The 16,936-nt window shown below is 44.1% G+C and overlaps 1 protein-coding gene across 1 annotated transcript in view; it reads left to right on the forward strand.

Moving 5' to 3' along the window:
• Positions 1-6,238: 6,238 nt before the first annotated feature.
• The window catches only part of TNRC6B (trinucleotide repeat containing adaptor 6B), an 84,171-nt gene continuing 73,473 nt past the window's right edge, over positions 6,239-16,936 (forward strand). The window contains exon 1 of the mRNA XM_069967199.1: positions 6,239-6,484. Coding sequence (XP_069823300.1) covers positions 6,270-6,484 — 215 coding nt within the window. The 5' untranslated portion in view covers positions 6,239-6,269. The remainder of the gene's footprint in view (positions 6,485-16,936) is intronic.

The raw sequence follows: 16,936 nt of genomic DNA on the forward strand, positions 1-16,936 counted from the left end.
TCCTCTTTTTGCATTCTGACTACTCTACACAGGTGTAATGGGTAAATTTAGCAGTTTTCATACCTTATTTTATATCATACGACATGGTGCTTGTTCAAGTAAATCTTTTAAGTGATCTTTTATGAACTGCAGATTGTGCTAAGTGGGCGAAGCTTTATGGCAACAGCGCCACTTAGCCCCGCCCCTCAGTGACGTCATCGGCACATAGGCCCTGCCCCCTTAATGTCCATTAGTATGGGCCAACCTAGAGGGGGTGGGGCCTAGACCTTTAGGCCAGCCTGTTACATTGGTTGGGGAGGGGGCGGAGCCTATGTGCATATGACGTCATGGAGGGCGGGGACAACAGTGGTGATGTAATTGGGGCTAAGTGGCGCTGTTGCCACGAAGCCTCGTCCACTTAGCACAATCTGCAGTTGATAAAAGATCACTTTTTGAACAAGCAGCATGACGTAAGGTATGAAAACTGCTAAATTTACCCATTACACCTGTGTAGAGAAGTCTAAATGCAAAAAAGGGGTCACAGTGTCACTTTAAACCGTTTAGGAGCTCCCAACATCGTGATGATACATGATGCCGGGAGTTTTGTTGCATGGATCGTGTACGTAAGGCCTTAGGCTGGGTTCACTTTGTTTTTGCTTGCCCAGATCTCCCGAGTGAGGGGCCTGACTCTCCCACCAGCATGGGAATGGCAGGAAGAGCATGCCCACTGCCACTCCATTTATTCTCTGTGGAGCCGCTTGAGATAACCAGTTTGACTCCATATAATAAAACACTCAAACTATGTGCTATTTTGACCTTTTCCTGCTGAGTGGGAGAGGAGTAGAATGATATCTTCCCGACTATAATAAGTGCCCAGGAGGCAGAGGTTGTGTAGGTCTCTCTGAGCTCTCTATATTGTGAGTTTCCTCAGCTTCTCACCTTCCTTCAATTGATAGCTTTAGCCCTATCCTGATTGGACATTAATTCCGTCACTCCTAAAGGAGTAGTCTGGTGAAATTTTTTTTATTAAAGTATTGTATTGTCCTCCAAAAGTTATACAAATCCCCAATATACACTTATTACGGGAAATGCTTATAAAGTGCTTTTTTCCCTGCACTTACTACTGCATCAAGGCTTCACTTCCTGGATAACATGGTGATGTCACTTCCTGGATAACATGGTGATGTCACGACCCGACCCCCAGAGCTGTGTGCGCTGTGGCTGCTGGAGAGGATGATGGCAGGGGGATGCTCAGTGTCCCTCCGGTGCCCTGTGTCCCTCAGTGTACCCCTGCCATCATCCTCTCCAGCAGCCACAGCCCGCACAGCTCTGGGAGTCAGGTCGTGACATCACCATGTTATTCAGGAAGTGACATCACCATGTTATTCAGGAAGTGACATCACCATGTCATCCAGGAAGTGACATCACCATGTCATCCAGGAAGTGACATCACCATGTCATCCAGGAAGTGACATCACCATGTTATCCAGGAAGTGAAGCCTTGATGCTGTAGTAAGTGCAGGGAAAAAAGCTCTTTATAAGCATTTCCCTTAATAAGTGTATATTGGTGATTTGCATAACTTTTGGGGGGCAATACAATACTTTTAATTCAAAATTTTTTACCGAACTTCTTTAAGTGTTGGGCACCTAATTAGAGCTGCTTTTCCTGAGCTCTTGCCATTGCAGCATTCAGGACATCAAGTAACCTCTTTCTTGGTCACACAAATTGAATCACGTGCAATGTATCCTTACACTGCTCTCCCCGTCCTCTGTATAGGGCTGTCAGCAGTTTTGAGGGCGTAAAGCTACTGACAGATTCCCTTTTCCAGCCAGGCCCAGGGCTCCATGCTGACCAAATGCATAAAGTGAAAAAAAAACTGTGTGTGAGGCGCCACCTTCAGAAGTTTAAAGTGGAAGCTTTTTATTGGTTTTGCCCAATATTTTTGGGTTCCTAGATACAAGACATATACAAGATGCCATCTATAGGAACATGCTATAAGTGCTTTTACCTGGACATGCACATGTGTGATCATTTTGTGCAATGGAGCCTTGTCCCTATTGTCAGAGTATAGTTAGGATGACTGGGAAACAAGTGAATCATAGTAGTTAGGCCCCTTAAACATGTCTGTAATTAACTGTCTGCAATTGCAGACAGTGTTGGAGCTATTGTATTCTATAGGGCAATGCACATGACGGCAAATTTCACGGGCTGTGCATTTGCGCAAAGCTGGCACAGCGCAGAAAGTTTGCACATGTCAGTATACAATCTGGACACACCAGCAAGCATACAAATATGGCATTTTTTTTTCTGGCTATCCCCCCACCCCACGTATAGAAGTCTGTGGTGAGCAAATACGCCACTACATGATCACACAACATGCTTTTAATGAAAAGAATGGCCACTGTACGTCTGAATGGCTAAGGCTATGTTCACACTACGTAAAACTATGGCCGTAGTTCTCGCCGTAGTTTTGCGGTGTGTAACATAGCCTAATTTGTAATGGGATCCCGGCCGGAGCGTACACACATCGTATGCGCTCCTGGTCGGGATCCTATGCGGCGCCGGAAAAAACTTAAGTACCAGCCGCGATGATCCGGGCACAGACCGGCCGTTCTGTGACCCGGCCGGGGTCACGGAACGGTCAGTCTGATACGCAGTGTGAACGTAGAAGGGTAGCTTCACACTAAATAACTGAACACAGCATTAAATCTGCACCATCAAATCTGCTGCGGATCCTGTACGTGTGAACACACGCTAAGGCCATGTTCCCACTCTGTAAGAGACTGGCCGTTCGGGAATGGCCGGTGTCAGAAAAGATTATCCCGGCCAGTACTGCAGTACTGGCCGGATGATCGTTACTGCCGCTGAATTCGGTTGCGGGCCCATGGTTCCATTGTGTGCACTGACAGGGTTTTCTGTGGCAGCTATTCATTGAATAGCTACCGCATAAAACTGATGTCAGTTTCTTGCAGCGCCGCTAGGGATCCCGGCCAGAGTGTATACTATGGGGGAGATTTATCAAACATGGTGTAAAGTGAAACTGGCTCAGTTGCCCCTAGAAACCAATCAGATTCCACCTTTCATTTTCCAAAGAGTCTGTGAGGAATGAAAGGTGGAATCTGATTGGTTGGTAGGGGCAACTGAGCCAGTTTTACTTTACACCATGTTTGATAAATCCCCCTCTATGTGTATACCATACGGCCAGAATTCCCTCAGGTGCAGCACTACGTAGCATTGTAACAACAGCCGTGATTACTACGGTACTTACGTAGTGTGAACATAGCCTTAAGATGCGTTCACATGTACAGGCTCCACAACAGATCTGCAGCAGATTTGTTAGCCCAGATTTGCTTTGCATTAAATCTGCAACTTCAAATCTGCTGCAGATTCTGTAACTCCTAAAGGTGTAGTTCAGCAAAAAATTCTTTCAGATCAACCGTTTCCTGAAAGTGCAACTTATATTAAAAAATCTTTTACTGCAAGAAGTGGTGTATTCTCTCTAGTCTGACACAGTATTCTCTACTGCCCCCTCTGTCCAGGTCAGGAACTGTCCAGAGCAGGAGAGGTTTTCTATAGGGATTTTCTACTACTCTGGACAGTTCCCGACATGGACAGAGGGGGTAGCAGAGAGCACTGTGTCAGACTGGAAAGAAAACACCACTTCCTGCAGGACATACAGCAGCTGATAAGCTCTTTCTGGCATCAGTTGATTTGAAAGAATTTTTTATTTTTTTTGCTGATTTATACCTTTAAATCTTTGCTACTGTACTGATAATGATGTATCAGTACAGTACTGCGAAGATTTAAACTTTAGTTTCTAAGGCTAGGTTCACAATGATTCAGGCTTAGAAACAAATGCTCGCTTTCTTGCCAAAAGAGTGCCACCCCTGTCCTCAGGTTGTGTGTGATATTACAACTCTGCCCCATTCACTTCAGTGGAGCCGAGCTGCAATCTTTGATAACCCATTTTAAAGCAGTGTTCGGTAGGGTATGTTTAATACAAGTGTCTTCTCAGTCTCCAGCTATGCCTTAAAGGGGCTTTTAAAAAAAACTTTATAGAGTGCTGCAGTCATAGAGCCCTATTACATGGACGATTCGGCAACTGTCAGAGGCTGATTGTGTCTTTTGGTCCTGACCTAAAATCATGTAAAGAAAATAAAGTTCATACATACCTGACCACACTCCCCAGCGCTCCTGTCTGTTCCCCAGTGTCTTCCTGGCTGCTGCCCGCAGTCGCTGCTGGAGCTTCAGAGGCGGTCTCTGAAGTGAACAGGCCGCTCAGCCAATCACTGGCCACAGGGCTGTCCCTTCTCAGTCAGTGATTGGTTGAGCAGCCTGTCACTGCTGAGACAAGTCTGGAAGAGGGGGCAGGAGGACACCAGGGGAGCTTGGTGAGGTAAAAATAGCATCTTATTTATTTTCAGCATGGCTGCAGTAATATATAGAAAGTTTTTGAATGCCAGAATACCCCTTTAGTCTGGGTTCACACTACGTATATTTCAGTCAGTATTGTGGTCCTCATATTGCAACCAAAACCAGGAGTGGATTAAAAACACAGAAAGGATCTGTCCACACAATGGTGAAATTGAGTGGATGGCCGCCATATAACAGTAAATAACGGCCATTATTTCAATATAACAGCCGTTGTTTTAAAATAACAGCAAATATTTGCCATTAAATGGCGGCCATCCACTCAATTTCAACATTGTGTGAACAGAGCCTTTCTGTGTTTTTAATCCACTCCTGGTTTTGGTTGCAATATGAGGACCACAATACTGACTGAAATATACGTAGTGTGAACCCAGCCTTAGGGTGCGCTCACACCTACAGGATTTGCAGCAAATCCGCAGCAGATTTGTTTCAGTTATTTGCGTTCAGTTATTTAAATGAAATCTGCTGCGGAACCGCAGCAGAAAATCAGCTGCGGATTCGGTAAGTGTGAACGTACCCTTAAACAAATCTGCTGCAAAGCCCCCTCCTTTTTTCAGAAGTGGCAGGGTTAGTGTGTAGGGGCCAAAAAGTCATTGAAGATCACGTTTGGATGGATTTAGTGTTGACTGGATTTTCCCTATTAAAAATTGTGCAGACACTCCACCATAAATCTGCAGTGTTCACACAACGTTTTATTTATATATATATATATATATATATATATATATATATATATATATATATATATATATATATATATATATATATATATATACACACAGTATATATAAAAAAAAAATTTTTTTAGAAAAGAACGGACGCTGATTGCAATGAAATCAGCATCCGTTCTTTTCTGCAGAGGCGGCATTACGTTGAATTTAATGCTGTTTTCCGACATCGTTATTTAAAATAATGAACAGCTAGGCCTTATTCCCACATTTCATGTTTCGCACCGAACACGGGCGTTACGGATGTAATTTTTTATTTATTTATTTTTTTAATGCTATCAGTTTTTCATTTACATTTAAATCTTTGCTGAATTCAATTTGGAATCCGTTCTGATTTTCCTGTTCAGATTAGTGCATTTCTGTGAGGAAATCCTCACAAAGCCGCATCAAAAATGAGACCAGTTTCAGAGGCTGATTGCATGGATTTTGAGGCCGAATTATCCAAGATTAAAAAAAAAAAAAAAGCTGCCTTCATCTCAAAACGGTGCCATACTTGTCCTCAGGTTGGCTGCGGTATTACAATTTAACGCAATTAATTTAGTTGGAACTGAGCGGCAATACCAGACACAAGCTAGTGTGAGCGGTGCTGTTTCTGGGAGAAAGCATCTATGTTTGTTTTTGTTTTTTTCTATCTAATCCCAGATAGCTTTTGGCTGCCTGGGCATGCTGGGAGTTGTAGTTTTAAAACAGCTTTAGGTAGAAGACAACTGCTTAGTGTCATGTAAAGTCAGAAATTTATTTTTTACAATATAATTATGTGCTTTAAAGGGGAAAAAATTAATGTGTGTGTATATATGTATGTATATGTGTGTATATATATATATATGTGTATACACACACATACACATGCATGCACACTAATAAAATACATGCAGACAAGCAAGGGAAAGGCTTGGTGTTTGCGTCTCCTCTGTTTCCTCTCGGTTACTAAGAAGTCAGGTAACCATGCTGATAAAGCGTGTCTCTGTCCCTTTAAGGCTGGCTGGCCCTCCCCTTTCTTCACTCTGCTCTGCTGATTGACAAGTCTAGCCCTGGTCACATGACCTGCCTCTATTTGAAGGTCACAAAAAAAGCTGCTTCCTTCAGAGAGGGAGAGAGCTAGAGGGAGGAGAGAGCAGAGAGAACGATCAATGCAAAATGGCTGCCAGTCTCTGGTTTATGCACATTTACCTTTAAAAGAGGAGAGGAAAAAAAGAAAGAAAGCAGAAGCCCGTTTGGAATTTATTATTATTGTTGTTTTTGGATTCCGTCTATTTTTATTTTGTGTATTCTTGTTTTTGTTTTGTACTGGATTTACCTTGTATGCCTCAAATCGCTGGATTATAGCACAGTTGCACTTTATAAGGTCAGTACCGTGAAACGCTTCTATGCTGCGGCTTCCCTGGCGTTGCGGTGCCACCTCGGCTGCCGACTTGCCGTTTACCCCGTGTGTGTGTGTATTTTTTTTGCCGTGGTGGTACACATTGTTTATACTGTGTGTACGGGAGATGATTTGCTGCAGTGTATCTGTGCACGGTAACTTTACTCTCCAGTATTGGGGAGGGGAGCTGCAACATCTGCACCTTTTTAGCTTCGGTATTTTATTTTATGCAATTTCTGGTTTGATTAAGAAAAAAATAAATTAATAAAATATTATTTTCCCCTTCGTTCGAGTCGGTGCATGGTGTGTTCCTGTGCCTGGGGGGGAAGTTCAGTGGAGGGAATGGTTATCTGTGTTTATACTGCATTATATTCTGTATATTTGTAGCCAGAGACTACAGCAGTGCATGTTGCTTAAATATCAACGGATTTGCATTTTCAAAGCCAGTAAAGGCCTAAACAGGAGGGGAGAGAGAAGGAAGGAAGGGAGGGGGGAGGAGGGAGTATGGTGGGGGTTGGGGGCATTTTTTTCTCTCTTCTCCCCTGAATGCGTACAGAGCTACTGTATACTGCAAACTGCAGGCATCTGCAATGTTTGTGATCTGCGTCTACTCCGGGGTTTTATTTTTAAAGACTAGAGGGGTGTGTGTGCGCCCGGCGCTCGGGAAAAAGGTGCTAATTATTGTGCGAGAGCCGTGTCACATAGGATTACAGCTGGCTTCTATGCAAGCAACTTAACCCCTTTCTGTCCTGGTAAAACAAACAAAAAAAAAGTCAGTGTGTACGCTTCCCTAATAAAAAATAAGATGTTAATTCGGGGGTCGATAGATTAGCAAGATTGACGGACGTTTTTTTTTTTATTTTATTATTTGTAGTAGGGAGGCTTGTAAAACAGGGGCGGTTGGTGGTTGCTATACACGGCGTTTGTTGTCAGTACAGATGGGCTGTTCTAGGTGTATACGGATTCTACTACATACCTGTGTGACAGGCTGGAATCTCATAGAAGCTGCTTCCAGGACTGTCTGTCTGCTTTTTATGTAAGTCGGACAAGCGCCTCTGGGTTTCGATGGCCTCTGACCGGCTTAGATGAAGGCACGGTAATGTGCAATATTAGGCTGTACGGTGAATTAATATGCAGTGTTGGATGTGGGACAGGCCTGAGTAATCCTCCATGTAGATATGTGTAGATCGTTCACATTATTATTATTAATAATAATAATAATAATAATAATATTTTATTTATATGATTAGATATGAGCAAAGTTTTGGTTTTGGTTCCTTCAACCTGATGGCTTGGCATTCAGGCTCCATCCATGGTCTCCAGGCTGAGGAATTGAAATGCCGAGCGATATTATTACGCTGGTTTCACTTTGGATTCTGTGTTTTTAACATACACATTTTTATTCACTTACAAACATATACGTGACTGTTTTACTCATTTTCATGCCTTTTTTTTTTTTGTGCTGTATGCCGTAAAGTGGTAGCCTGCACTACTGTGTATATGCTGTATACTGCGTATATGTTGCGTTGCATTTTCTTCATAATGTAAGCCAGTGAAATGCAGTGTAAACCTAGTCTGTATGGGCCCTCTTACACAGCCTGTTGTAGACAGCAATCAGAGAGGTCGTCACTCATTTGCAGAGCCTGTATGAGTCCTAACCAATCGTGTAAATGATCGCTGGATTGTTTGTTCTGCCCATTAAAGGAGTAGTTTCATGAAATAATTACACTAATAATAATAAAAAAGAACCCTCCCAAAAAACAGAGGGGGGGGGGGTTGCGGCAACATAATAAACAAAGTATACTTACCTATCCTCGAGGCCAGTATCGCTGATTCAGGGTCCAGCTGACAGCCGCCGGCCTCCTGCAGCTGCAGTGTCACGTACCTGGGTGATGCATTGCCCGCTCAGCCAATCAGTGAGTGGGGTGGTACACACCTAATCCGGACTGTGACGTTGCAGCTGGAAGAGCCGTGTATGTGACATATCCAGATTCAAGCCAAAAATGACATCTGGCGCCTATCGTGGAGACCCAGAAGCAGTGCTGTGTAGGCAGCCCCACTCCCTGTCTGCCTTTTTTTGAATTTCACAGGACTTTTTTAATGCCATCTTAGTTAGCTGCACATTCCAGTTTATATGAGAATATGTGTGGCCAACTAGTGATGATTTTAATGCTTGCACAGATTAGCTGACGCATGAGCAATTTCTTGTTCATCAATTGATTGCCGGGCCCTTTTACATGGGTCGGTTATTGGCAATGAGTCTTCCTACCAGCCAATCGTCCAACTGTGTAAAAGGGCCTTAAAGGGGTTGTCCAGAGTTAGAAAATTATGGCTACTTTCTTCCAGAGACAGCACCACTCTTGTTTCCAGTTCAGGTTTGGTTTACAGTTAAGCTTCGTTCAATTCAATGGAACTTTGTTGAAAAACCTTTACCCAACCTGGAGACAAGAGTCGTTCTGTCCCTTAAAAGAAAGTGGCAATGTTTTTCTAATAATGGATAACCCCTTTAAAAGGGTTGTCTGGGGAAATCCTAAACTATACATCCATTCTTGATGCATCTTCCCCATTCCCCGCGGGCCCATCCGCCAGTGCGTCTGCTGTGCGACCTCCCAATCCCTGCTATTTTTTTTTTCTGTTGGCCTCTGTTGACTCCGTACTCCCTGCTTACCTCTACATTGTCTTTTCTGTTCTTCTCAATCATCCGAGCAGTATGATAAATAAATGGTGCCTGTGCATCTGTTGCAGACTAGACCCTGGTGGTGCCTGACTTACTTCCTTGACTTTAATGAATTTTGTTTGGATTCCATCGTGGTATGCGGCCTTCTAGCTATTTTTAGTGTTTTGTTTTTTTAAAGAAACTGCGATGCAATTAAGAATCCAGTCCCGTAGTTTTTCCTATCGATTGAGTGTATGTCCTGATGCCCCTTTCAAAGTCTGCGGCACTGGCGAAACTTCCTAAAAGCTGGAGGGAGCTGGAAATGGGGTCCCCCTATTTGAGTAGTTGGTGAGGGTCCCTGCGGTCAGACCTCACCAGCGCAGGCATTCAGCAGATTGTGAAGTGGAATACCCCTTTAAGGTCAATGCTGCTTTAACTTTTTTTATTTTGCAAAACCACAAATTGACTTTATGGATAGGAAGTGAGAAAAATCCTTCACACTTCTCTGTTTTAGCTGATGAGAATAAATGTGGCCAGGCCTGATCTGCTGTAAGAATACTGTAGACTATAGTAGCCCATGCAGCCGCCTCAAGGCTGTTTTATCTTGGTAGCCGCGGAGCTAGACCTTCTAGAGACTTCTAGGTGTCCTAAAATAAAGCCATTTGTATGTAGGAACCATTGGCCAATCTTACCGCATGGAACAGTCTGGATATGGTCGCAGTTTGACAGCCTCCCCAGTGTGTTAGAGGGCTTCACCGTGCTTCAGTCTTTGTTTCACCAGCAGATACTTGCCATATGTGTCTGGCAGCGGCTTAGGTCGCTCTGAGTGTTGAACTCAATGCAGCCTGCACGGCAGACCGCTTGTGCATGTTGTTGGGGAAGTTTAGGTCGACTTTATAAGTCTTGACTAACAACCTCCACCTCCAACCCCAGCAGCTCTATACACTGTATATGAGCCAATACACATAAGAGCAAAGATGGATGGAATTCTTCTGACTCTGTCTGCTCTCTGTCTTCAAGGGATAAGCCACCAACCGTGCCCCATTTCCCTATTGAGAACACATGCTTGCTCGGCCAAAATGGCCACATGCATAAGGAGGAATAATTGTTGGAATAACGTACGTGTATATGGAGGGGTTGGGAAGATTACCTTCTGGCTATTGAAGGTCATTGGCCACTTTTTTATTCTTTTACTACGGCAAACATTTCTAAAAGTAGATTTAGAATTTTAGGGTACTGTGAAAAAAAACGTGGTTCATTCCTAAGTACCTGTTAAAATTTATAAGGGTCTTCTGTCCAATAGATGCGGTTTCCTTTGTGTCCCCTTTCATCATTTGCAAGGCAGCTCTCTTACAGTTTACAAACTCCCATAGAATTTAATGGGAGTTGTGCAAACTGCATGAAGGCGTCAATGTGATTATTTTCAGCTTCCTAGTCATCTCTGGTAACCACAAGCAGGCTAGTGGAATCGGGGGCCCTTGATCTTAAATTAAAGGGGTTATCCAGCGCTACAAAAACATGGCCACTTTTCCCCCCTCTCTTGTCTCCAGATTGAGTGGGGTTTAAAACTCAGTTCCATTGAAGTAAATGGAGCTTAATTGCAAACCGCACCTGACCTGGAGACGGGAGGGGGAAAAGTAGCCATGGTTTTTGTAGCCCTGGATAACCCCTTTAACCCTTTGAGGACCAGGCCCAAAATGACCCAGTGGACCGCGCAAATTTTGATCTTAGTGTTTCCGTTTTTCCCTCCTCCCCTTCTAAGAGCTCCAGCACTTTCAGTTTTTTATCTACAAGCCATGTAAGGGCTTATTTGTTACAGGAATAGTTGTACTGTGTAATGGCGTCATTCATTTTACCATAACATGTATGATGGAATTCCAAATATATAATTTATGAAGATATAAATTGGTGAAATCGCAAAAAAGAATGCAATATGGTAACGTTTGGGGGGTTCCTGTGTCTACGTAATGCACTATATGGTAACAGCGACATGATACTATTATTCTATAGGTCAGCCCGAACACAACCATATGCAGGTTACACAGATTCTCTAATGTTATATATTTTTTTTAAATGAAATCCTTTTTTTTGGCAATTAATTATAAATAAAATGGGACTATTGTGACGCTTCTAACGGTTTTATTTTTTCACCTACGGGCTGTATGGGGTGTCATTTTTTTCCGCCATGATCTCTAGTTTTTATTAATACCATATTTGTGAAGATCGGACGTTTTGATCACTTTTTATTATTTTTTTTTTTATATAAAATGTAACATAAAATCGGTAATCCGCGCACTTTTTTCCCTCTTTTCGTGTACGCCGTTTACCGTTCGCAATGACGCTTGTTATATTTTAATAGATCGGACAATTACGCACGCTACGGTATATTATATGTTTATTTGTTTATTTATTTTTATATGTTTTATTTATATAATGGGAAAGGGGGGTGATTTCAACTTTTATTGGGGGAGGGGTTTTGGGGTTGTGTGTTAGTGTTTTTAACTCTTTTTTTTTTTTACACATTTGAAGTCCCTTTGGGGGACTTCTACATACAATACTTAGATTTCTACACTGATGAATGCTATGCCATAGGCATAGCATTGATCAGTGTTATCGGCGATCTGCTCATTGAGCCTGCCTGTGCAGGCTCAGTGCAGCAGATCGCCGATCGGACCGCACGGAGGCAGGTGAGAGACCTCCGGCAGTCCGTTTCAACGATCGGGACCCCCGCAGTCACACTGCGGGGGTCCCGATCGGTAAGTGACAGGGGATTAAGGAGTTAATGACACGCGGCAGCGCGATCGCTGCAGCGTGTCATTACCGGGGAGGTCCCGGCTGCTGATTGCAGCCGGCCCCCACCTGCTATGAAGCGCGCTCCGCTCCGGAGCACGCTTCATAGCGGGAGAAACACCCAGGGCGTACAGTTACGCCCTAGGTCGTCTGGGGACAGACTTCCATGGCGTAACTATACGCCCTGGGTCGTCTAAGGGTTAAAGGGGTTATCCTGCGCTACAAAAACATGGCCACTTTCTTTCAGAGACAGCCCCACTTCTATCTTCAGCTTGGGCGCGGTTTTGCTGCTCAGTTCCATTGAAGTGAATGGAGCTTAATTGCATACCGCACCTGAACTCGAGACCAGAGTCGTGTTGTCTCTGAAAGAAAGTGGCCGTGTTTTTGTAGCGCTGGATAACCCCTTTAACCCCTTAAGGACAGAGCCTGAAATGGCCTTAATGACAGAGACAAATTTTATGAATATGACCTGTGTCACTTTAGTCATTAATAACTTCGGGATGCTTTTACCTATCCGGCTGATTCTGAGATTGTTTTCTCATGACATATTGTACTTTACATTTCTGGTAAATTGGAGTCGATACTCATAACAAATCTTTATGAAAAAAACCCAAATAATGTGAAAAAATGCATTTTTCCAACTTTGAAACTTTTTTGCGTATACAGAAAGTGGTTATACCACATAAATTATATATTAAATAGCATTAGCAACATGTCTACTTTATGTTGGCGGCATTTATTAAACTATCTTTCATTTTTTTTAGACAATAGGGAGCTTAAAACATTAGCAGCAAATTTCCAAATTTTCAGTAAAATTTCAAAATCAGATATTTTTAGGGACCTGTTCAGGTTTAAAGTGTATTTGAGGGGCCTGTATGTTAGAAAGCCCCACAAAGCACCCCATTTCAGAAACTGCACCCCCCAAACTCTGCAAAAGCATATCCAGAAAGTGTTTTAACCCTTTAGGGGAGTCACAGAAATAAAAGCTAAGTGTGTAAGGAATTTGAAAATTTTAATTTATTGTAATCCAATATTTTTCATAATTATAAACCTATTACCACAGAAATGCACCCCAATAATTATTGTCCCGTTTCTGCAGTTTATAGAAATACCCCATATGTGGCCCTATTGCGCTATTTGACGCAACCACAAGCCTCAGATATAAGGGAGCGCCTAGTGAATTTCAACGCCTCCGTTATATTTGGTCATTTTTGACTGTACCACTTCAGGTTGGCAGAGGCTCTGGGGTGCCAAAACCTAAAAAACACCCCTAAAGGGACACCATTTAGAAAACTACACCCCTCAAGGAATGTAACAAGGGGTGCGGTGAGCATTTGGACCCCACAGGTGCTTCACAGATTTTCCGAACAATATGGCGTGAAAAAAGAAAAATTTATTTTTTACACTAAAACGTTGTTCTAGCCTTCAATTTTTCATTTTCTTAAAGGGATAAGAGGCAAAAAAAGACACAATGTGTAGCGCAGTTTCTCCCGAGTACGGAAATACCCCACATGTGGACATAAAGTGCCAAGGGGGCGCAGGACGAGCCTCCAAAGGGAAGGAGCGCCAATTGGCTTTTGGAAGCTGAATTTCACTGAAAAGGATTTCAAGCGCCATGTCGCATTTACAGAGCCCTCGTGCTGCCAAGACACTGGAAACCCCCCACAAGTGACCCCATTCTGGAAACTACACCCCTCAAGGAATCTAACAAGGGGGGCAGTGAGCATATGGACCCCACTGGTGACTGGCACAAATGTGGAACAATGTGACGTAAAAGTAAAAAATTTCATTTTTTCACTTTCATGGCACAAATGTGCCCGTCATCAAGGGGTCCATATCCTCACTGCACCCCTTGTTAGATTCCCTGAGGGCTGCAGTTTTCAGAATGGGGTCACTTGTGGGGGGTTTCCAGTGTTTTGGCAGCACGAGGGCTCTGTAAATGCGACATGGCGTTCATCATCCATTCTAGCCAAATTCAACCTCCAAAATCCAAATGGCGCTCCTTCCCTTGGGAGGCTTGCCCTGCGCCCACATGGCGCTTTATGTCCACATGTGGGGTATTTACGGACTCGGGGGAAATTGCTCTACACATTTTGTTTTTTTTTCCTCTTTTAACCCCTTGTGAAAATGATAAATTCAAGGCTAAACCAACATTATAGTGTAAAAAATGTAATATTTCATTTTCACGCCACATTGTTCCACATTTGTGCCCGTCACCAGTGGGGTCCATATGCTCACTACACCCCTTGTTACATTCCCTGAGGGGTGCAGTTTCCATAATGGGGTCACTTGTGGGGGGTTTCAACTGTCTTGGCAACACAGGGGCCTTTTGAATGCAACATGGCCCCTCGAAATCCATTCCAGCCAAATCCAGCCTTCAAAAACCAAATGGCGCTCCTTCCCTTTGGAGGCTTACCCTGCACCCGCATGGCGCTTTATGTCCACATGTCGGGTATTTCCGTACTCAGGGGAAATTGCACTACACATTAAATGTTTTTTTTTTATCTTTTAGCCCCTTGTGTAAATGAAAAAATCATGACAAGATTAATGATTTAGAGTAAAGATTTTACAAAAATTACACTAAATGTTGGTCTAGCCTTGATTTTTTTCCATTTCCACAAGGGGTTAAAAAAGAAAATGAACACAAAACATGTAGGGTAGTTTCCCCTGAGTACGAAAATACCCCACATGTGGGCATAATGTGCCATATGGGCACAGGGCAAGTCACCAAAGGGACAGAGCGCCATTTAGAGGCTGGAATGGAGGATAGAGGCCATTTCGCAATTACAAAGCTCCTGTGCTGCCAGGACAGTAGAAACCCCTGACAAGTGACTCCATTCTGGGAACTACACCCCATAAGGAATCTAACAAGGGGTGCAGTGAGGATATGGACCTCACTGGTGACGGGCACTTACGTAGAACATGTGCCGAGAAAATAAAAAATAATTATTTTTTTTTATTTTCACGTCCCAAATGTGGCCGTCACCAGGGGGCCATATCCCCGCTGCCCCCCTTGTTAGATTCCTTATCGGGTGTAGTTTCCAGAATGGGGTCACTTGTGGGGGGTTTCTACTGTCCCGGACGCACAGAGGCTTTGTAATTGCATCATGGCCTCCTCTAATGGTAATGGCGGCCATACCTACTTAGCTGGGGAAAAGGGACAATTCTAATTTATTTGGGGGTATTAGGCCAATTATTAGTTTATAAGGTTGAAAATGACAGGTGTCCATCAAATTCAACCTGTGTTGATCCAGAGGAAGGCAAAAAACCCTTGTGAGGCAGACGACAGTAGCCTCATCACAGGGGAAAAATTCCTTCCCGACTCCATAATGGCGATCAGAACAATCCCTGGATCATTGTGACCCCTGAAATAGGAATAAGGGACAGAATTTAGATAATGTAGAACCCCAATGACGTGTGGTACGCCTTGAAGCGATCCAGTATGCAGAGGCCGGGGGGATCAGGACAGGTGTCACACTGGAAAATGGCGTCCTTCCTGATCCCCCTGTTACACCACACTCTGTACTTCTTCTGGGGTCTCCTGTTTTCCAGTGTGGGGGACGTCACCTGGAAAATGTTGCCCTGGTGCGATACGGGGTCCTTCATATCCAGAAGCGCTGGGTCCGCTCCATGGCTGCTAAATATTAGGGCGCTATTACTACTTCTGATATGTTCGGATCGTGCCGCAAGCTACAGGGCAGCGAGGGACTGGAAGAGGGGGTGCTGGTATAAAAGTTATCCCCGTACAGGTGGTGACCTTTATCCAGCAGTGGGAAGATCAGTTCCCGGACGATCTTCCCACTTGTTCCGAGGATGGGGGGAGAGGGGGCATCTGGGGCTGGATTCGGGTGTCCCTTCCTACATACACTCTAAGGGTACGTGCACACTGCGGAATTGCGACAGATAACCCTTCGTGCATTCCGCAGTTGGCACCCGCCGGCGGACTGATGCAGGCGCACGTCTCCGTCCGTGTCATAGACTCCATTCTATGCACGGGCGGATTCCGCTCTCCGTCCAACATGTTCATTCTTTGGACGGACGATGGAATCCGCCCATGCATAACATGGAGTCTATGACACGGGTGGAGACGCGTGCCTGCATCAGTCCGCCGGCGGGTGCCAGCTGCGGAATGCACAAAGGGTTATCCTTCGCCATTCCGCAGTGTGCACGTACCCTGGATCTGTAAGTGTACCCTGAGGTACGCTCACACAGTTTGTAGAATTTCACGCCATACCGTGATCTCTTATTGGGACGGTACTGGCGGAAAAGACGTGTCTGGGGGGCAGCATACGCTACGCTACCCCCAGATAACATCATTGGATGATGAGGATGAATGGAGGAAAGAAGGATCCCCCCCATTCATCCTTACTGGCTGTTTCGTTGTCGGAGGCAATAACGTATGCGTCCGACACCGAAAACACCCTGGGGGCCATCTTTATATGGGGACTAGTATATGGGGTATGTAGTGGTGTAGTGTCAAACTTTATTCAATGTAGTGTGGTGTAATGTAGTGTTTTTTACGTGTTTTTTTTTACAGTAAGTATAAAAAAAAAAACCTACGCTAACAAAGGAGTTGCTGATAAATGCCGCACTTATGTGTGGCACTTATAAGCAGACCGTGGCAGTAGAATATAGAAAAAAATCACCCTACGCCAAAAAGGAGGAGTTGCTGATTAGCAGCACACTTTCGTGCGATGCTGATTAACACTCAGCGGCGATAGGGTGCGGAAAATAGGAAAAAAAAATTTGAAAAAAAAACAACTTTTTCTACATTCTGAACATCCCTGTAGCTGCTGATAAGTGTATTACACATATCAGCTGCTAGAGGGCAGCAGAGCGCAAAATACGAAAATAGCCGAGAGAAGCCGAACGTGACGTCACGGAGGAAGCCGAAGACCCGAACGAACACGAGGACGCCGCGAACCCGGAAGACGCCGATCAGGAGCCCGGGACAGGTGAGTAATGTACAAATACCTGCTCTGGACCCCTCG

Source organism: Dendropsophus ebraccatus, chromosome 4 (genome assembly GCF_027789765.1).
Source record: "Dendropsophus ebraccatus isolate aDenEbr1 chromosome 4, aDenEbr1.pat, whole genome shotgun sequence".
In the NCBI taxonomy this organism is placed as follows: domain Eukaryota; kingdom Metazoa; phylum Chordata; class Amphibia; order Anura; family Hylidae; genus Dendropsophus; species Dendropsophus ebraccatus.